General features: G+C 41.1%; 1 protein-coding gene across 4 annotated transcripts in view; it reads left to right on the forward strand.

Moving 5' to 3' along the window:
* Positions 1-22442, forward strand: part of SLC16A9 (solute carrier family 16 member 9) — an 83925-nt gene that overhangs the window by 39008 nt on the left and 22475 nt on the right. For 2 of the 4 annotated variants that reach the window (XM_086382448.1, XM_086382449.1), the window contains exon 3: positions 14437-14580. The exons of 1 other annotated variant lie outside the window; for it this stretch is intronic. In XM_086382448.1, coding sequence (XP_086238574.1) covers positions 14437-14580 — 144 coding nt within the window. Of the gene's footprint in view, positions 1-3738; positions 4038-14436; positions 14581-22442 lie in introns of those variants that run through there. One more of the 4 variants, XM_086382451.1, reaches the window with a different exon arrangement.

The raw sequence follows: 22442 nt of genomic DNA on the forward strand, positions 1-22442 counted from the left end.
GGTATTAGCTGAGGCACACTGGATCTCTGATCTTTGTTGCTACATGTGGGATCTGGTTCCCTAAGCAGGGATCAGGCCTGGGCTCCCTGCGTTGGGAGTGCAGAGTCTTAGCCACTAGACCACTAGGGAAGTCCTAGGAATCTTCATCCTAACTAGCTCCCCAGATGATTCTTCTGCAGCAAGTTATATCATAGCCAAGAAACACGAGTTGTTTTCTTTACCCAGTTTTGTCCAGAGAAGGTCTGGTAGGTGTCATCCTTGACCAATTTTGTGATCCAACCTCTGGAGATGACAGCTGAGCAAGTGTATCTACACACGGACATCACCAGATGGCCAACACCAAAATCAGATTGATTATATTCTTTGCCGCCGAAGGTGGAGAAGCTCTATACAGTCAGCAAAAACAAGACCAGGAGCTGACTGTGGCTCAGATCATGAACTCCTTATTGCCAAATTCAGACTTAAATTGAAGAAAGTGGGGGAAACCACTAGACCATCCAGGTATGACCTAAATCAAATTCCTTATGACTACACAGTAGAAGTGAGAAAGAGATTTAAGGGACTAGATCTGGTAGACAGAGTACCTGATGAACTATGGACGGAGGTTCATGACATTGTACAGGAGACAGGGATCAAGACCATCCCCAAGAAAAAGAAATGCAAAAAAGCAAAATGGCTGTCTAAGGGGGCCATACAAATAGCTGTGAAAAGAAGAGAAGTGAAAAGCAAAGGAGAAAAGGAAAGATATAAGCATCTAAATACAGAGTTCCAAAGAATAGCAAGATAAGACAGCCTTCCTCAGCGATCAGTGCAAAGAAATAGAGGAAAACAGTAGAATGGGAAACACTAGAAATCTCTTCAAGAAAATTAGAGATACCAAGGGAACATTTCATGCAAAGATGGGCTCAATAAAGGACAGAAATGGTATGGACCTAACAGAAGCCAAGGATATTAAGAAGAGGTGGCAAGAATACACAAAACTATACAAAAAAGATCTTTATGACCCAGATAATCACGGTGGTATGATCACTCACCTAGAGCCAGACATCCTGGAATGTGAAGTCCAGTGGGCCTTAGGAAGCATCACTACAAACAAAGCTAGTGGAGGTGATGGAATTGCAGTTGAGCTATTCCAAATCCTGAAAGATGATGCTGTGAAAGTGCTACACTCCATATGCCAGCAAATTTGGAAAACTCAGCAGTGGCCACAGGACTGGAAAAGGTCAGTTTTCATTCCAATCCCAAAGAAAGGCAACGCCAAAGAATGCTCAAACTACAGCACAATTGAACTCATCTCACATGCTAGGAAAGTAATGCTCAAAATTCTCCAAGCCAGGCTTCAGCAATACATTAACTGTGAACTTCCAGATGTTCAAGCTGGTTTTAGAAAAGGCAGAGGAACCAGAGATCAAATTGCTAAAATCTACTGGATCATGGAAAAAGCAAGAGAGTTCCAGAAAAACATCTGTTTCTTCTTTATTGACTATGCCACAGCCTTTGACTGTGTGGATCACAACAAACTGTGGAAAATTCTGAAAGAGATGGGAATACCAGACCACCTGACCTGCCTCTTGAGAAACCTGTATGCAGGTCAGGAAGCAACAGTTAGAACTGGACATGGAACAACAGACTGGTTCCAAATAGGAAAAAGAGTACATCAAGGCTGTATATTGTCACCCTGATTATTTAACTTATATGCAGAGTACGTCATGAGAAACGCTGGGCTTGAAGAAGCACAGCTGGAATCAGGATTGCCAGGAGAAATATCAATAACCTCAGATATGCAAAGGACATCACCCTTATGGCAGAAAGTGAAGAAGAACTAAAGAGCCTCTTGATGAAAGTGAAAGAGGGGAGTGAAAAAGTTGGCTTAAAGCTCAACATTCAGAAAACTAAGATTATGGCATCTGGTCCCACCACTTCATGGGAAATAGATGGGGAAACAGTGGAAACAGTGGCTGACTTTATTTTTCTGGGCTCCAAAATCATTGCAGATGGTGATTGCAGCCATGAAATTAAAAGACGCTTACTCCTTGAAAGGAAAGTTATGACCAACCTAGATAGCATATTCAAAAGCAGAGACATTACTTTGCCAACAAAGGTCTGTCTAGTCAAGGCTATGGTTTTTCCAGAAGTCATGTATGAATGTGAGACTTGGACTATAAAGAAAGCTGAGCGCTGAAGAATTGATGCTTTTTGAACTGTGGTGTTGGATAAGTCTCTTGAGAGTCCCTTGGATTGCACAGAGATCCAACCAGTCCATCCTAAAGGAGACCAGTCCTGGGTGTTCATTGGAAGGACTAATGTTGAAGCTGAAGCTCCAATACTTTGGCCACGTGATGCGAAGAGCTGACTCATTTGAAAAGACCCTGATGCTGGGAAGGATTGAGGGCAGGAGGAGAAGGGGATGACAGAGGATGAGATGGTTGGATGCCATCACTGACTCAATGGACCTGGGTTTGGGTGGACTCTGAGAGTTGGTGATGGACAGGGAGGCCTGGTGTGCTGTGGTTCATGGGGTTGCAGGGAGTTGGACACGACTGAGCGACTGGACTGAACTGAACTGAAGTATAGCAGGAGTACCTTTGCCAAGCAACATACAAATTCTACTTTTTAGAAAATATTTGTTTAACTGTATTTATCTGGCTGCACCAAGTCTTAATTGTAGCACGTGGAATCTTTAGTTGTAGCGTGTGAACTCTTAGCTGTGGCTTGTGGGATCTAGTTCTGTCACCAAGGATCGAACCTTGGCCCCCCTGTATTGGGAGCATGGAGTCTTAGCCACTGAACCACCAGGGAAGACCCACAAATTCTGTTTTTCATCTGTTTGTCCCTTTAGTTTGGAAAGTGCCCCTTGTGTGTCTGGCAGTCACCTTCGCTTACTTGATCCTCGTAACAATACACGGTGTGTGTGTCTGTGTGTGTGTGTGAAAATCACTCAGTCATGTCTGACTCTTTGCAACCCCATGGACTATACAGTCCATGGAATTCTCTAGGCGAGAATACTGGACTGGGTAGCCTTCCCGTTCTCCAGGGGATCTTCCCAACCCAGGGATCGAACCCAGGTACAATACACTGAAGTAGGCATTATTGTCCTTAGGGTTTAGTGACCTCCCCAAGGTGAAGTACACTATCTAAGGGTTTTTTCTGACCTGTTAAGTCTGTTTCTTCATCTTTAAATGGGAGATAATCAAAGTACCTACTTCATAGGATTGCTTTGTAGAAAAACAGAGATGGTGCTTGGCAGCAGAAGACATCTTCTCTGCTATGAGTCGTTTATAATCTCAGGAAAGAGGGAAAAAGAGTAGTGATCCTGAGATATCACCACAAATACCAAGAATAGCAAGAACAAGACAGTCTGTATGGGCTGGGCAAGGCAGATGGGCAGAGAGAGGGCAGTCTATGCAGAGGCCATGTATGCAGAGCCCTGGTGTCTGCACTGCACGTGACATGGTCTGGTAGAGTAAATTTGGCTGGAGAAGGAGAGATTGTGTTAGGTATGACACAGATGTGTTAGGTATATAACATTGTGTTAGATGGGGGAGCCTGATGGGCTGCCGTCTTTGGGGTTGCACAGAGTCAGACACGACTGAAGTGACTTAGCAGCAGCAGGTATAGCCAATAGGTGTGACAGTTGGTGTCAACTTGGCTAGGCTACATTCTGTGGTTGTTGAAACACTCATGGAGGTGTGGCTGTGAAGGTGTTTTATAGATGTGCTCTAAGTCCATAGTCAGTTGACTCTAAGTCAGAGAGATTATCCTGAATAAACTAGATGGATCTGATTCAATTTGTTGAAAGACTTTACGAGCATAAGGGAGCTTTTCAGAAGAAGAAATTCTGCCTGCGGGCTGTGGCTTCATCCTGTGGGAGAGAGTTCCAACCTGCCCTTACTGATGCCTATCCCGTGGACACCATGCTTGCCTCACCAAGCCCCACAACCACATAAGCCACTTCGTTGCAATAAATCTCCTAACGTACGTCTACTTCTGGTTCAGTTTCTCTGGTCAGAATCTGAAGGATACAGAAGGAATGGAAGGTCAGTGAACTAAAGGGCAATCATGGCCTTATATATACATATTTTGTTGTTGTTGTTGTTGTTGTTGCACTGGATCTTCCTTGCTGCACACAGACTTTCTCTAGTTGCAGAGCTTGGGGGCTACTCTCTAGTTGCCATGCATGGGCTTCTCATTGCAGTGGCTTCTCTTGCTGTGGAGCAAAGGCTCTAGGCGTGCAGGCTTCGATAGTTGTGGTTCGTGGGCTCTAGAGCTCAAGGGCTCCAGTAGCTGTGGCACATGGACTTAATTGCTGCTCCATGTGTGGAATGTTCCCGGACCAGGGATCAACCCCATGTCTGCTGCATTAGCAGGCTAATTCTTATCCACTGTACCACTGGGGAGGAAGCCCCTTTATTAATTTTTATTGGAGTATATTTGTATTACAATACTGTGTTAATTTCTGCTCTACATATATACAGTGGAATATTATTCAGTCTTTTATTAAATTGAGAGAAAGCACTCTTTGGTTAGATGTAATTCCTCAAATTCAAGGAGAAGGGTGGGGCCATTTGTCCAACAACAGAGATGCTGATGGAGCAGAGAGATCTTTTGTTCTGCAGTTTTGTACTCCAAATAGATTGAAGAGTCCCTTCCCTCTCATTTTTTGCCTTATGCTATGCTATGCTATGCTATGCTAAGTTGCTTCAGTCGTGTCCCACTCTGTGCGACCCCATAGACGGTAGCCCACCAGGCTCCGTCGTCCCTGGGATTCTCCAGGCAAGAATACTGGAGTGGGTTGCCATTTCCTTTTCCAGTGCATGAAAAGAGAAAAGTGAAAGTGAAGTTGCTCAGTCGTGTCCAACTCCTTAGTTCCTTTAAAGGTCTTCAAATTGCTAAGGAGTCAGTACATCTATCCCTGGGTTAATATAATGAGTCAGTATAGCCAACAGATTTGCTGCCTGAGTTGCAAATGTTGGCAGAGCTGAGTTTGAGTGTATCCATACAATTTTACCCCCAAGTACTGTAGACTCCTTTGTGTAGGGCTGAATTTCTGCCTCCTGTTACATTGGCCCGCTCCCAGCGTGCTAGGTGGGTCTACGGTTGATTGGTGCGAATCATGTAGGTTTTGCTGACTTGAAAAAAGCAAATGTGTGTAATATGCCAAACCAACCCACAGGCAAAGGTGATCAGTATACTTGACAGCAAGGATTTGAGTGGGTGTGGCTCCGTAGTGCCTTTCTCTTCCTCAGGAAGATAAACTTAAAATTTCTGGTCTCAGCAAGAATGAGGAAGGAGGAACCTGCATTGTTGGGCTCCCTGCATTGTAAGTGAAGGAATGGGAGTCCTGAACCCAATCAGTCTACTCTGTTAGGGAACCTTTACAGCACTGTGAGCACACAGCCTGGTTATAATTTCATTATACACACACACACACACACACACAAAATATATGTTCTCAGTTGCTTCAGTCATGTTCCACTCTTTGTGACCCCATGGACTGTAGCCTGCCAGGCTCCTTTGTCCATGGTATTTTCCTGGCAAGAATACTGGAGTGGATTGCCATGCCCTCCTCCAGGGGATCTTCCCGACCTAGGAATCGAATCCGTATCTCCTACGTTGTAGGCAGATTCTATTGCTGAGCCACCAAGGAAGCCATATATATATATATGTCAAATTTCAACCTGCTATAATTTCATTCTTTTTTTTAAGATTTTTTTTGATGTGGATCATTTTAAAAGACTTTATTGAATTTGTTTCTGTTGTTTGTTGAAGCAAGAATAATATTGCTTCTGTTGTTTATGTTCTGGATTTTTAGCCTGGAGGCCTGGGGATCTTAACTGTCCAACCAGAGATCAAACCTGCACCCCCTACATTGGAAGCACAGAACCTTAACCACTGGACCACCAGGGAAGTCCCTATAATTTATTTCTCACTCTAATATGAATAGAGTGAGATATTTCTACGCCCTGTGGCAGGCCAGGCCATCCTACCACTCTGGGGACTCTCTGAATCTTTTTGGGAGAGAGAAGTTCATGGAAGTTGATTTATTTTTCAAAGGAGATAATTCATTTCCCAAAGCTTTCTTACAAAATTTATAAACTGGAAAACTGCATCATGGGTCTGTTGCCTCCACTCAATATAACCATACTTCACAGCCCAGTTCAAGACTCGGTTCGTTGGCCCATGATGATCTCCCTTTTCTGAAATTCCCAAACACGTGATCTGAACCTTTCTTTTGGGACTTCATCACCCACGGCCTTAGGTTTGGACCTTCGTTTGTTTTGCCTTTTGGCCTTGCTTGGAAACTGTGTGTGTTCTTCTCTGTGTCCTTTCCTCCCATGATACGAGACCAGGTGCCATGAGACTGCACACCAGGGCTGTGTGGTCCAGAACAGTAACTCGCCATATGTACCTGTTGGGTACTTACGATGTGGTTATTTCAAGATGAGATGTGATGAAAGTGTCACAAAGACATACTGGATTTCAAAGACTTAGTACAAAATAAAGGAGTGTAGAATATCTCTAATGATATTGAAGTGCTGAAGTGATAATGTTTTCGATACAGTCGGTTAGGTAAACTATATTATTGACATCAATTTTACCTCTTTTTCTTTTGCTCATGGAGCTACTAGAAACTTTAACATTCCACGTGTAGCTTCTTATTTTTCTGTTTTGCAGCAGTGCTTCTCTAACGGATGCTTGGTAAATAGTGGGGGAATGGTAATGGTCAAATATTTACTTTTTTGTGTGCTTCACGCAGCCTTAAATTCATGTTACTATTCATAGCAGATTTTAAAATTTTAATCAGTGTATTCTTCCTCCTTTCTAATCTCAACCACCAGCAAAAATTTAACAGTTTCTTCCCACATCACCCTGAAGGGCTAAAGGAAACAACTTCATCCCTTACTAGTAGTTCATTCTGACTTCCTTAAAACAACGCATCCTTCTCATTTTCTAATTCACCCTTGATCATAACAAAACACTTTTTCCACTGGAGTTTTCATTTTCATTTCCCTCTTGACTGAGAATAATATCAATCAGTCGGATCTTCAGATGGCTATGAACACATGGTTTTATATTTTTGTTTCATTTTGTATTTAAGAGGTTGTAAGGCTTCCCTTCGGAGAAGGCAATGGCACCCCTCTCCAGTAGTACTCTTGCCTGGAAAATCCCATGGACGGAAGAGCCTGATAGGCTGCAGTCCATGGGGTCGCTAAGAGTCAGACACAACTGAGCGACTTCACTTTCACTTTTCACTTTGATGCATTGGAGAAGGAAATGGCAACCCACTCCAGTGTTCTTGCCTGGAGAATCCCAGGGACAGGGGAGCCTGGTGTGAGGCCGTCTATGGGGTCGCACAGAGTTGGACACGACTGAAGCGACTTAGCAGCAGCAGCAACAGGGCTTCCCTGGTGGCTTAGATGGTAAAGAACTGCCCACAATGCAGGAGACCTGGGTTTGATTCCTGGGTTGGGAAGATCCCCTGGAGGAGGGCATGGCAACCCACTCCAGTATTCTTGCTTGGAGAATTCCATGGACAGAGGAGGCTGGCAGGCTACAGTCCATGGGGTCACAAAGGGTTGGACATGACTGAGTGACTAAGCACAGCTGTCTTAAAACTCATCTGTATCCTCCTTTCATTCTTCATTGCTCACTTTGGTTTATAGGGCTACTCCCTAATATGTAAGTTCTTACCTCTTTTGAAAATTTTATTTATTTTTAATTAGAGGATAATCGCTTTACAATATTGTGTTGGTTTCTGCCATACATCAGCATGAATCAACCATAGGCATACATATGTCCCCTTCCTTTTGAACCTTTTCCCCACCTGCCACCCCTCTAGGTAGTCACAGAGCCCTGGTTTTGAGCTCCCTCTGTCATACAGCAAATTCTTACCTTTTTAGAGGGAAAGTGTCAGCATCGTGCCAAAGATGTTGCCAGGCCACTATGCAAAAGAGTGGAATATCTTTTAGGACCCTGCCTACCAGAATCTCATGGACAGAGGAGCCTGGTGGGCTACAGTCCACGGGGTTGCAAAGAGTCGGACATGACTAAACAACGGGGCATGCATACATGCATACCTCTTACCGCCCCACCTGTCACCTGCTATCCTCAAACCATTCTTCTGTGCTGACTGCCAGCCCTACTACTGAGCATTTTCAGTTCATCTAAGCAATCAAGATTAATTACCCAAACAGAAGGTAGTAATAATGGCTCCTAAACCCCAATACATATAAAACTATGAGTTCAAGAAAACTTTTCATGGGGTCTTCCATAGAGGTCCAGTGGTAAGACTCTGAACTTCCAATGCAAGAGGCACGGGTTTGATCCTTGGTAGGGAAACTAAGATCCCATATGCTGCATGGTAAGGCCCAAAAAGAAAAACAAAACCAAAAAAAGAAAAAAGACAACTTTTCACAAAAGACAAAATGAATATGAAGACAGTGATACATTGTATGTGTTTCCCACTATCGTACTGGCTTCCATTTTACTCTGAAAATATACTGCTCACTATTTCCCTATTAAAATATTCCTTCTTCTGCTTTAATGATGAGGCAATGAAAACAGATGGTTATTACATTTTAAAAATGTTTTTATTTGTCAAAGTAAAAAAATCGGCAACCCAATGATGGTGCTCCTCCCTCCCTTTTTTCTAAAATTTTACAGATCCCAAGCAGTGGAATTACTGGTTCACATTACAAGTTAACTGACTTTTGTTCCAAAGGTTCCTTCTGCAAAGTAAAACACTTGAGGCCTCATCAGTCTCCCCTGAGAGTAGTCGTTTGATTTATTTAGTCTCTTGAATAGAAACTAGTCCAGTGCTGAGGAGTAATCTGTGGTTTATCATCTTGGAGAACTTGCCTGTTACTGTAAAGAGCTAAACACATAAATGTGTCAGGTTTTGTGGGTGTGACTTACTGGTCACTTCCAGTGTACTTTGCCCTAATTGTTATTGATGAAACCTGGGGCTGCTGTGGTTTAAAGCTGTGTAAATCAAGTCTAGAAATACCCTGGTTCTGAGGATGAGAATAAAATAATTTGTTCTAAACCTTTAAGCACCAAAATGAGCATAAATGTCATGTTTTCATCTTCCATAAATTCATTAAGCTACTTAAACTGTGAGATAATACAAAAGTATGTTGCTGTTTTTTAAACATATTTCTAGAAAACCATTAAGGTGCCAATGGAAACACTTCTCAGTTGGGAAGAATGTTGGGCTGACTTTGGCCTTAGTTCTGTCATTGATTAGCTATGGATTCTTGGTCAAATCACATGATCCTTCTAAGCTCCAGTTTCATCATTTTACCTTTGGATCCTTTCCAAGGCCTCTTTCAGCTCTAAAATTCTTTGTCTTTAACCTCTGACATCAAGATTTTTTTTCATTTCACTTAGCAGCAGTTGATGGTGTGAAAGTAGAGAATTTTTTTTCTTCTAGTTTTATGCAGGAATAATTGACATAAAGTGCTGTATAAGTTTAAGGTGTATAGTATGATTTAACTTACATTTATCATGAAACGATTACCACAGTAAGTTTAGTGAACATCCATCATTTCGTATATGCACAGCATTAAAGAGATAGAAAACATTTTCTTTCCTATCATTATGTTTTAGTTTCGTGAACATCCAACATTTTATATATGGACAGCTTTAAAGAAGTAGAAAAAATTTTTTCCCTTGCAATGAGAACTGTTAAGGAGAGGATTCACTCTCTTAACAACTTTCATATATAAATACAACAGTGTTAATTATATTTATCATGTTGTACATTTCAACCCTAGTGCTCATTTACCTTATAACTGAAAGTTTGGACCTTTTGACCACTGTCCTCCACTTCTTCCCTCTACCCTCTACCTCTGGTAACCACATACTTGATTTCTTTTCCTATGAGCTTTTTTGTTGGCTTGTTTGTTTTTGAAGTATAACTGACTTACAGCACCATGTTAGTTCTAATACACAGCATAGTGATTTGCTATTTCGATGTGTTTTTAAGTGAGCTTCCCTGGTGGCTCAGGTGGTGAAGAATCCACCTGCAATGCAGGAGACCTGGGTTTGATTCCTGGGTTGGGGTGATACCCTGGAGGAGGGCATGGCAACCCACTCCAGTATTCTTGCCTGGAGAATCCCCATGAACAGAGGAGCCTGGTGGGCTACAATGCATGAGGTCACAAAGGGTAGGACACAACTGAGCGACTAAGCACAGCACAGCACATGTTTTAAAATGATCACCATAATAAGCGTAATTACACTCTGTTACCATACTAAGACACTCTATAATTATTGACTGTATTCCCCACGCTCTACATTTCATACCTGTGACTCATTTATTTTGTAACTGGGAGTTTGCATCTCTTAATTTCCCTGATCTAGTTTTCTCTCCCTCTACACCACTCCCCTCTGGCAACCACCAGTTTGTTCTCTGTATCCATGACTGCTTCTGTTTAGATATGTTTGTTCATTTTACTTTTTTAGGTTACACATATAAGTGAAATCATAAAGTATTTATCTTTCTCTGTCTGACTTATTTCACTTAGTATAATACTCTCTAGGTCCATCCATACGGTCACAAATAGTAAGATTTCATTCTTTTTGATGGCTGAGTAACATTCCATTGTATATATATAAATATATATATACACACACACACACACCCCACATCCATTTATCTATCGATGAGCACTTAAGTTGGTTTCATATCTTGGCTATTGTAAATAATGTTGCACTTAACATGGAGATGCATATATCTTTTTGAATTAGTGTTTTTGTTTTCTTTGAATGAAGACCCAGGAATGAAATTGCTGGATGTTATGGTAGTTCTATTTTTAAGTTTTTGAGGAATCTCCATATTGTTTTGCATTGTGGCTACACCAATTTACATTCTCACCAACGGTGCATGAGGGTTCCCTTTTCTACACATTGTAACCAGCACTTATTTGTTATCTTTTTAATAAAGTCAGTCAGGTATGAGGTGAGAATTTCTTTAAAAACAGTTTCAAATTGCTGTTTTCATTTGTTAAAGAATCTCTGCTTGCTTCTTCCTTAAGCTTAAGTTTTTTCAAAGAATCATGTATTAGACAGCATGATAAAATAATTTATCACAAAATTGATAATAATATCACATATTTTATAAAGTAGTGATTTTTGACTGTACATGCTATGAAATTTATTACCCTTCATCCCACTCCCAGCTTCCCAAACTCTGGGTTTCCTTGTAGAATTCACATGCATTAAGGAGAATAAATTTAAAGACTTACTTTGAGGGTGAAACTTGAAACTTTTCAAGTATGCCAGTTACAATCTCTGTTTCAATTCCATGTGACTGATGAATTTGTAAACACTGACTCTCAATGTCAGTACAATTTGGTAAACAGCAGAAAAGGGTCACGACTTTATCCATTTATGAAATTTGACTCTTAAAATCATTTCTATTTTTGAAGTATCTAAGTGTTTCTTTTTTGGGTATACACATAGCTCAATAGCTCAACTGTCAGATAAAAAGTATGGTCTTTCAAATGGCTTTTCCTCCTAAAACACTGGCATATAATATTCTCTTCTGTCATGTAAATATATCAGTTTTCTTCTCTGTACTGGTTCACAGAAGAGGTCCTGAAATGACCAGGGAGGAATGTGGGATGTCTGTAGGCTTTAAAAGCTGGTAATATCTCAGTGATCATAACCTGGTCTTAAATATGTGCTTAACACATTGTTGACTGGGGGATTTTTGCAGAAACTAATCCCTGTGGCCATAATACACTATATGTATGTCTCCAGTTAATAACGTGTTGAATAAGAATGGGCCTGGTATTGGTAAGCATGGGCCTGGGATCGTCAGATCCTGGTTCCACCACTTATAAGACTGTGGATGGATGACACCATCTCTCCATTTGCATTTTCTTAAGAACTTTTAAGATATGTACAGAAAAGTGAGCATGTCATGAGAATATAGCTCTGTAATTTTTTTTTTTTTACAAACCAGACACACTCATGTAATGAGCACATTCACATCCAGAAACAGGACGTTAGAGCACCTAGAAGTTGGGCTGCGTTCCCTTCTGGATACAGCTCCCTAACTCCTACCAAAGATAACTGCTGTCCTGACTCTGACTAGATTAGTTTTGCCTCTTTTTGTACTGAGAAGGACTAAGTACTGGGACTTTCTTGGCAGGTCCAGTGGTTAAGACTTTGCCTTCTAATGTAGCAAGTGCGGATTCGATCCCTCATTGGCGAGCTAAGATGCCACGTGCCTTGTGGCCAAAAAACCCAAAAAATGTAAAACAGAACAATATTGTAACAAATTCAATAAAGACTTAAAAAATTATCCACATCAAAAAACATCTTAAAAAGTGCTGAAAATAATTGAAATTACCGAACGTGTACTTTTTTCATGTTGGGTCTTCCACTCCGCATTCATTTGTGAGATTACTCCTGCATTGCTGTTGCTGTGTGTAGCTGTAGATCATTCATTCTCATGGCTTTATCATAGTCCGTTGTTTGAATCTCCTCATACTTTCTACTACTGAAGAACATTTGTATTTGTAGGCACTGGCTACTATGACTGCTGCTGCTGCTGCTAAGTCGCTTCAGTCGTGTCTGACTCTGTGCGACCCCATGGACGGCAGCCCACCAGGCTCCCCCGTCCCTGGGATTCTCCAGGCAAGAACACTGGAGTGGGTTGCCATTTCCTTCTCCAATGCATAAAAGTGAAAAGTGAAAGTGAAGTCGCTGAGTTGTGTCCAACTCCTAGCGACCCAATGGACTGCAGCCTACCAGGCTCCTCGGTCCATGGGATTTTCCAGGCAAGAGTACTGGAGTGGGGTGCCATTGCCTTCTCCGGCTACTTTGACTAGTTTTGCCATAACCATTTATGTTTATGACTTTTGGGTGTAGGTAGGTGGCGCTAGTGATAAAGAACTTGCCTGCCAATTCAGGAAACTAGACACAGGGGTTCCATCCATGGGTCGGAAAGATCCCCTGGAGGAAGACATGGCAACCCACTCCAGTATTCTTGCCTGGAGAATTCCACGGACAGAGAATCCTGGTGGGCTACAGTCTATGGGGTCACAGAGTCAGACACAACTAAAGTGGCTTAGCACGCACACTCACATACCCGGAAGTAGAACTTCTGAGTTGTACGGTGCTATGTTCCGCTTCAGAAGATCATGTCAGCACTGTGGGAGCTGTGATTGCTCTACATTCTTGCCAATACTTACTGTTGTTTATATTTAGCCATCCTGATGAGTATGTGTTTTAAAAATTGGGGATAATAGATTGTACCTTGAAAGGTTGTTGTGAATTCAGTTAAGGTGTTTCTCTTTGCTATCCAATATTAGACTCTTTCTTTGAACCATGGCCATGGACAACCCTTCTGGGCTTCAGTTTCCTTGAGTGTAAATGAGACTGTTGAGCTATAAGTAACCCTTCATGTCCTTTTATTTCTAATAATGCTAAGCTCCGTAGTTGTAGATACTTTGAAGATATGGCACTAGTGAGAACAGATTTCACTATCACTTAAATCTTAGTTCCTGAGCAATTGCCCACCTCTGCATAGGATTGGTCCAAGTGATGGTCCTCTTGCCTGTCAGTGAACAGTGCACTTCCTCCCCCAAATTCCAGGTTGCATGTGGTATGTAGGACACGGTACTGACAAACTCATGCCTGGGTGAGTAAGGTCGAAGCATTGCACCGCACCCCACCCCCCAAACCCCTGCCAGAATATTCTCTAGGAGGGGAGTAACCTCACTCCTCACTTCGTCTGTCTATAGGGTTGCTATTGACTGCATTGAGTGAATCATCAAGTTTATTTTTGTCATCAATTATATGACTGGTCTTGTGCTGGATAGGAATTTTGCATAGAAAAGATGTATGGCCTGTCTAGGAGACCAAAATCCTCAGAAGAGTGTGATGGTTAAGATGGTGGGCTCGAGGGGCTTCCCTCGTGGTCCAGTGGTTAAGACTCTGTGCTCCCAGTGAGGGGGCGCAGGTTGGATCCCTGGTCAGGGAACTAAGATCTCACATGCCATATGGCATGCTACAAAAAAAAATAATAATAAAACTGGTGGACTCAAAGAGTCAGACAGTCTGGGTTTTTATTTCTTTATCACTACTCTGTGGCTGCTGCTGTTACCCTCATTGAGAATTTAATAAAGTCTGACTCCAGAACCCCAGTTTCTTAAATATGACCTTACTCTTCTGCAAGTTTAATTTCCTTATCAAAAAAAAAAAATGAGGATAACAAAAACACCTAGCTCCCAGGAATGCGGTGAAGTGAGATTGTTTATGTGAAGTAGCAGAGTGTCCAACCCATAGTGAATATGCAGTGGCTTATTGTTATTTTGTTGTTTTATGATGGAAAGAATCATTTTAAAGTTCCCATGGGATGGATAATAGGATGTGGAGAGGAGGTTGCTGTTAAATAAGTGAAGGTTTCGTTTATGATTTTAGGTCCTGTCTGCAGCGTGTGTGTCTCATCTTTTGGAGCGAGAGCCGTGACAATCTTCAGTGGCTTCCTGGTGGCAGGAGGCCTGATGTTGAGCAGTTTTGCCCCCAATATCTACTTTCTGTTTTTTTCCTATGGCATTGTTGTAGGTAAGAAATCTGGTCACTATGACGCTTTTCTAAGCTTTGAGAGTTAAATATCGTTTTAATGAATGACGTTAATGTAAGGAGTGAAAATGCTCAGGAATAATTCACTTTCAACCACCACTTCGCCAAAAATTGTTGCTTTAATGAAATGCCCACCCAGTGAATTACAGTATTTCAAGGGATAAGTGTGTTTTAACAACGCACATTATGTTTTCTTGCAAGGCATGGGAAGGGTTTTTTAAATTTTAGCACTCGTCTCTCTAGCACAACAAAGGAAAAGAGAGAGGAAAGAGTGAAACTTAGGTGTCACTGACACCTGCCACTTCTCACTGATGTGGGAAGTGGTCCCTTTCATATCGGTTGGTTGAACAGGGCTGTGTTGAACTGTTTGTGTTCTAAACATCCTGCTGTTCCGCAGTAGCTGTCACCAGGGCCTCAATCACAAGGTCATAGCAGAAGTAAAAAGTAGATTTTCAAGTACATCAGAATAATGATTGTTTTTGTGGAAGATAAGGCATGAGCAGATAAAACCGAGTGGTTGATGATGATCTTGGTTATAGGAGAGGAAGGGGTACAGGACTCAGGGCCTGAGAACACTGACAGTTTTGGGGGAAATACTTTTGTGATGTATTATACTTGTTGTATTCTGTGTTAAACATCACCAGACTCATGATTCCTAGGAGCTGTTGGCAGGGAATTTTTTTAAAACACCAGCTTTCCAAGTTTCTTCTGAATATCTGAAAGACTTAATTACTTTTCCTTCTAAATATTAAAAACGTATTTTGTAAATCAAATAGTCACTTTCAAATGTATCGTCTCTGTAAATCCAAACGTTCAGCTATTAGATTTTTTTTAAAAACAATACACCAGTGTTATATAAATTGGAGGGGAATCGTAGTTGAAATATAGTGTAGGCAGAAGTTCTAGTTTTTCATATTAAGTTTGAACAAATAGAAATGTGTATTAGTCACGTAGAAATATTTTATTATTCATTTATTTCTTATTTTTGGCCATGCCACACAGCCAGCACGTTCTTAGTCTCCTGACCAGGGATGGAACCTGGGTTCTTACCAGTAAAAGCACAGAGTCCTAACCACTGGACCACCAGGGAATTCCTTAAATATTATATTTTAGATTGTAAAAATATTATGCCCACTCTTATTATCTAGTAAAATGTAATTGAATATTTGTTTAAGTAATGAAATGGTTAAGAGTTATATTTGAGTTATAATCAGAGGAACATAAGTTATACATCTATAGGAAGATTGACATTTTCCAAATGAAATTCCAGCAAAAGGCTAACCAACCTCAAACATTTGATGTAAAGAATGGGTTATTCCTGATTAACATGTTTTTGCTTTACTGTCAGAAAAGTTACAACACATTTGATTAATGTATGTTGAGAGCCTGTTTTCTAGACAGGAGTTCTATAGTGCCGTCTATATGACATTGGTTCAGAAGTGGTGCCAAAATTCTTAGAACACAGCGTATTTGGGTGGAGGAAGACGTGCCTGCCAATGCTGACACAGCTAATTAATAGGAGGAGAGGCTGCAAGGGAATAGACTGGAACAGGGGGAAGATCTCATCACTACATGTGGCAGCAAAGGAAAGAGCACAGCTGGGCCGGACATGACCCACACAGGGACTGTAGTTAAGGATTTTGGTGTATAAGACTTCAGAGACAAATTCCAGCAAAATGGCTGGTTTGAGTCAAACCTGAAAGAACCTAATTTTGTTGACAACCAATATTCTTCTTTTTCACATAGGAATATTTCCCTAATAATAAATGATGGAAATAATAACCTCTAATATCTGAGTTCATACTGTGTGTTCAGCTCTGTGCTTTATATGCTTCCCTGGTGACTCAGTGGTAAAGAATCTGCCTGCCAAGCAGGAGATAGGGTTAGATTCCTGGGTCAGGAAGATGCCCTGGAGAAGGAAATGGCAACCCACTCCAATGGTCTTGCCTGGGAAATCCCATGAACAGAGGAACCTGGCAGGCTCCACGGGGTCACAGAGAGTCAGACATGACTTAGTGACAAACAACAACACCGACAGCTGTACGCTAAGCTCTGTGCTTTATATGATCTCATTCAGTCTTCATATGAACACATTTTACAGACAGGGAAAGTGAAGCTCAATGAAGTGAGATTACTAACTAAAGCTGCAAAGCTGGGAGACTTGGGGTTAAATCCATTCCATCTGACATCAGGTCCTAACCTCTTCTACGTGTTTGTAATTGTTTTTAATGCTTTTAGAACTCTTAAAGTTTATTTTGAATTTAACTCCATACTCAGATTCTACTCAGATCATAATCTAAATAAGTAGGTTACTTGTTAGTTCTTTGAGAACAGGTTATATATGTGATATTTTATATTACCTAATCACTATAGTGTTTATATTGCAGTTTAAACCTGTACATGCAAATATGATTATCTCTGGTGTAAAATTTGAAAATATTCATTGAATAGTCATCTTGAATTCTTTTCTAAAATCATGAAAATAAAAATATTGCTATTTGTGCATGGACATTTGATTACTCCTTGTAGGACAAACCCCTTTTAACACAGAAAATTAAATCATTATGTTATTGGTATGATTTGGGCATTTTCTCCAAAATTTTGGACTAAGCATTTAAAATTTCGTGGGGTTTTATGTCTCACATGATTTCAGAGTTAAGGTATAGCCTTTGTGAGTACATATCCAAAGTTGTCACTGACTTAAAAAAAAATGATCTAAAGTGGGTGATACCATAGTATTTGTATTACCATAGATAAAAATGAATTTTTAAAAAGAAAAAATGTGAGTGTAGATTGTCCAAGATTTTATGTGCATTTGATTGTTGGAAGCATATCTAAGGGTATATAGAAAGACAGAGACAAAATTAAGTAACCCCTATAATTAAATTTCAAATTTTCTGTGGCAATGGAAAGGGCTTTATCAACCAGTACAACTGATTTTGATTTGGCTAATGGTGTTGTAACCTTTCAGTAGCTAATCCTGTTCCCTCTCCTCCGTGAATCCATGATCTTCTATTCATTAGATAGGATTTGATACTTTTCTTGATTTATTCTGGGATTCCCTGATGGCACAGACAGTAAAGAGTCTGCCTGTAATGCAGGAGACCCGGTTTGATTCCTGAGTCAGGAAGATCCCCTGGAGAAGGAAATGGCAACCAAGTCCAGTATTCTTGCCTGGAAAGTCCCATGGACAGAGGAGCCTGGCCAACTACAGTCCATAGGTCGCAAAGAGTCAGACACAACTGAGCGACTTCACTTTCACTTTTTGATTTAGCCTGCTGGCTGCTGCTGGTGGTTGACTTGCAGATCTTCCACATGGCTTTCTCCACTATGGTAACTTTTACTCCCCTGGGCAAAGAGCAATGTAGAAAGAAGGTTATGCCAAATATCATGTGCATGGGCTTCTCATGTGGCACCAGTGGTAAAGGGCCGCCTGCCAATGCAGGAAACACGAGAGACTCAGTTTCAGTCTCTGGGTCAGGAAGTTCCCCCGGAGTAGGAAATGGGAACCTACTCCAGTATTCTTGCCTGGAGAATTCCAGTGACAGAGGAGCTTGGTGGGCTGCAGTTCATAGGCTTGCAGAGTCGAACATGACTGAGCTCCCTCAAGTGCCCACACTGCTGTTGAATCTATAAGCACCTTAGTGCTCCAATTAAATATTAGGAACTGGGTAAATAACTGTATGATGTGCCCATGGACTCAGTGGACTCACTGTGAGCAAGACCAGAGCCATGATCCCATATATTCCCTGGCTCCCATGAGATCCCACTCTAAGGGGAGGCCATGTAAGTGCCCCAGGCCCCTAGCTAACAGTGCCATTTCCTGTATCCTACCCTGCTCAAAGGCATCCCACTTTCTCTAGTGTATGATATCTAAATAAGTGATTGTAGTTCTCTTTGGGGAATGATCCAAGATGTTATTATCTATATATTTGTCATAGTGTGTTTTGCAATGTCTTTCCTTCTGGAATCCTGGCCTCTCCTTCACGTAATGGAACCTGGGGCAGAAAACACGTCTCTGGGGACTTCTCTGGCACTCCAGGGATTAAGACTCTGCACTTCCATTGCAGAAGGACAGAGTTCAATCCCTGTCCAGGGAACTAAGATCCTACATGCAGCATGGCCAAAACATAAAAACAAAAACAGTCACAAGTCTGATTAAAAAAAGAGCAAAACAAGCTATGTCTGAAGATTGTATATGACTCTGATTTGGCAGCAGATTCTGAATCTCTGTGGCTAGGAGAAAATTATAAGCTCAGGGAGAGAGCACTGAGCTTTGGGTCAGGAGATACAGGTTCTGTGAGTTTGTGCAAAGCCCTTGATCTCCAATAGTGACTGTCTCCTCATCTGTGAAGGCAAACTAAGAAACCTGCATCACACAGGTCTTGTAAGGACTAGGAGAAATCAGGCAAAATAAAAATAAGATATATAAGAGTGTTGAGTTGGATTTCAACAGCAAAAAGTCAGTTGAATTTTCATTTCAATAATTATTTTGTAATTTCCATTTTAAATAATTAAAATTTTTTCAAGATTTAATTTCAATAATTAAAAAGTCACTCACTGTAGTAATAATTGGACCTCTTTGCTGGCAGATTATTAACAGTTCATATCATGATTGACTTCTTTGTGGTTTTATTTTATCAGTAAGCTCAGAGTATAGGGCTCATAGAATATTCGTGGGATAAAGAAATGGGAATTTAATGAACAATGACACTTTCATCTGTTCCCATTGAAAGCAGAGTATCCAGTTGAAAAGGAAGTGACAGGAAATTATAACACAGTCTAAACTTACAAGTTGAGACTGCGTATTATGAATTCTTTTGAAAAAACAAGAAAGATTCAGTCTGACGATAACATATATTGAGCACCCATTCTGTGCAGTATTCTAAGCATTTTCCTTCATCTGGAATGAACTAGATGGTCTCTTGAGAAAGCAGTATGGCATACACAGGAGCAAGCAGTAACAAGCAGGCTCTGGGGTTGGACCATGCGGGTTAATCTTATCTTACTCACTTGCTAGCTGCATGGACGACAGACAAGTTGCATATTGTTTTCTCATTTTTTGAACGGAATATATCAATAGTATCTACCTTAGAAGGTTTTGTGGATGGATGAGTATTTTGCCAAAAGTTTTCACTTTTGTCTCAGGTTCAAAGGATTTGTTAACAAATAAGCCACTCGTTATATACAAATAAGTAATACAGATATTTATTAGAATTATCTAGCTTACTTTCAATATACTAAGATTAAAAGAAAAGAGAAATAGAGCAGAGGATACATCACCAAATTAAATTTTGACCAACATCCGGAGTTAATCAGCGCTGAGAAGTACCGTGCCACTGCACATCTGGAGTCCTATTGGGAAAGGGTCTCAGGCAGCGCATCCACTCCGTGGGTGAGACTTCAAAGATTGCAGTTTGGGGTTCCTGCTTATAATCCCAGGATGGTAGCAAACTGATATCATCCTTAATCTGTGACCAAATTGCAGCTCTGGTTTCCTGTAAGTGCTGTTTGTTTTGTTATGTAAAACTTGGAATGTAGGTAAGCCTGGGGCTTAGTTAGCCAGGCCCCCTCCAGGGGTTCAACAATCGCAGGATTTCTCCCCCATCTTATCTATGGTGCTGCAAGTCCTGCACTCACAGCAGGCAGTCACTCACAGTCACTCTCAGGTAGGACAGTATCCAGGTAGGTTAGAAGCAAGGTCAGAGGCCTGCTCTGCTTTGTCTCTGAAACCTAAACAAGACTATTTTTTAAATTTCCCTAACAATGAGTTTTCCAAATTTGCTGGCATATTGAGTGCAGCACTTTCACAGCGTCATCTTTCAGGATTTGGAATAGCTCAACTGGAATTCCGTCACCTCCACTAGCTTTGTTCGTAGTGTTGCTTTCTGAGGCCCACTTGACTTCACATTCCAGGATGTCTGGCTCTAGGTCAGTGATCACACCATCGTGATTATCTGGGTTGTGAAGATCTTTTTTATACAGTTCTTCTGTGTATTCTTGACACCTCTTCTTAATATCTTTTGCTTCTGTTAGGTCCATACCATTTCTGTCCTTTATCGAGCCCATTTTTGCATGAAATGTTCCCTTGGTATCTCTAATTTTCTTGAAGAGATCTCTAGTCTTCCCCATTCTGTTGTTTTCGTCTATTTCCTTGCACTGATTGCTGAGGAAGGCTTTCTTATCTCTCCTTGCTATTCTTTGGAACTCTGCATTCTAACGGGAATATTTTTCCTTTTCTCCTTTGCTTTTCACTTCTCTTCTTTTCATAGCTATTTGTATGGCCTCCTCTGGCAGCCATTTTGCTTTTTTGCATTTCTTTTCCATGGGGATGGTCTTGATCCCTGTCTTCTGTACAATGTCACGGACCTCAGTCCATAGTTCATCAGGTATTCTTTCTATCAGATCTAGTCCCTTAAATCTATTTCTCACTTCCACTGTAAAATCATAAGGGATTTGATTTAGGTCATACCTGAATGGTCTAGTGGTTTTCCCTACTTTCTTCAACTGAAGTCTGAATTTGGCAATAAGGAGTTCATGATCTGAGCCACAGTCAGCTCCCGGTCTTGTTTTTGCTGACTGTATAGAGCTTCTCCATCTTTGGCTGCAAAGAATACAATCAATCTGATTTTGGTGTTGACCCTCTGATGATGTCCATGTGTAGAGTCCTCTCTTGTGTTGTTAGAAGAGGGTGTTTTCTATGACCAGTGCATTCTCTTGGCAAAACTTTCTTAGCCTTTGCCCTGCTTCATTCATTTGAGAATGCTCAAACTACTGCACAATTGCACTCATCTCACATGCTAGTAAAGTAATGCTCAAAATTCTCCAAGCCAGGCTTCAGCAATACATGAACCGTGAACTTCCAGATGTTCAAGCTGGTTTTAGAAAAGGCAGAGGAAGCAGAGATCAAATTGCCAACATCTGCTGGAGCATGGAAAAAGCAAGAGAGTTCCAGAGAAACATCTATTTCTGCTTTATTGACTATGCCAAAGCCTTTGACTGTGTGGATCACAATGAACTGTGGAAAATTCTGAAAGAGGTGGGCATACCAGACTACCTGACCTGCCTCTTGAGAAACCTGTATGCAGGTCAGGAAGCAACAGTTAGAACTGCACATGGAACAGCAGACTGGTTCCAAATAGGAAAAGGAGTATGTCAAGGCTGTCTATTGTCACCCTGCTTATTTAACTTATGTGCAGAGTACATCATGAGAAATGCTGGACTGGAAGAAGCACAAGCTGGAATCAAGATTGCCGGGAGAAATATCAACAACCTCAGATATGCAGATGACACCACCCTTATGGCAGAAAGTGAAGAGGAACTCAAAAGCCTTTGATGAAAGTGAAAGAGGAGAGTGAAAAAGTTGGCTCTAAGCTCAACATTCAGAAAACTAAGATCATGGCATCCAGTCCCATCACTTCATGGGAAATAGATGGGGAAACAGTGGAAACAGTGTCAGACTTTATTTTTTGGGGCTCCAAAATCATTGCAGATGGTGATTGCAGCCATGAAATTAAAAAGCGCTTACTCCTTAGAAGGAAAGTTATGACCAACCTAGAGAGCATATTACAAATCAGAGACATTACTTTGCCAAAAAAGGTCCGACTAGTCAAGGCTATGGTTTTTCCTGTGGTCATGTATGGATGTGAGAGTTGGACTGTGAAGAAAGCTGAGCATCGAAGAATTGATGCCTTTGAACTGTGGTGTTGGAGAAGACTCTTGAGAGTCCCTTGGATTGCAAGGAGATCCAACCAGTCCATCCTAAAGGAGACCAGTTCATTGGAAGGACTGATGCTGAGGCTGAAACTCCAATACCGTGGCCACCTCACGTGAAGAGGTGACTC

The sequence above is a fragment of the Bos grunniens genome, chromosome 28 (genome assembly GCF_055505025.1).
Source record: "Bos grunniens cultivar Pamir isolate PY7600 chromosome 28, Bosgru_T2T1.0, whole genome shotgun sequence".
In the NCBI taxonomy this organism is placed as follows: Eukaryota; Metazoa; Chordata; class Mammalia; order Artiodactyla; family Bovidae; genus Bos; species Bos grunniens.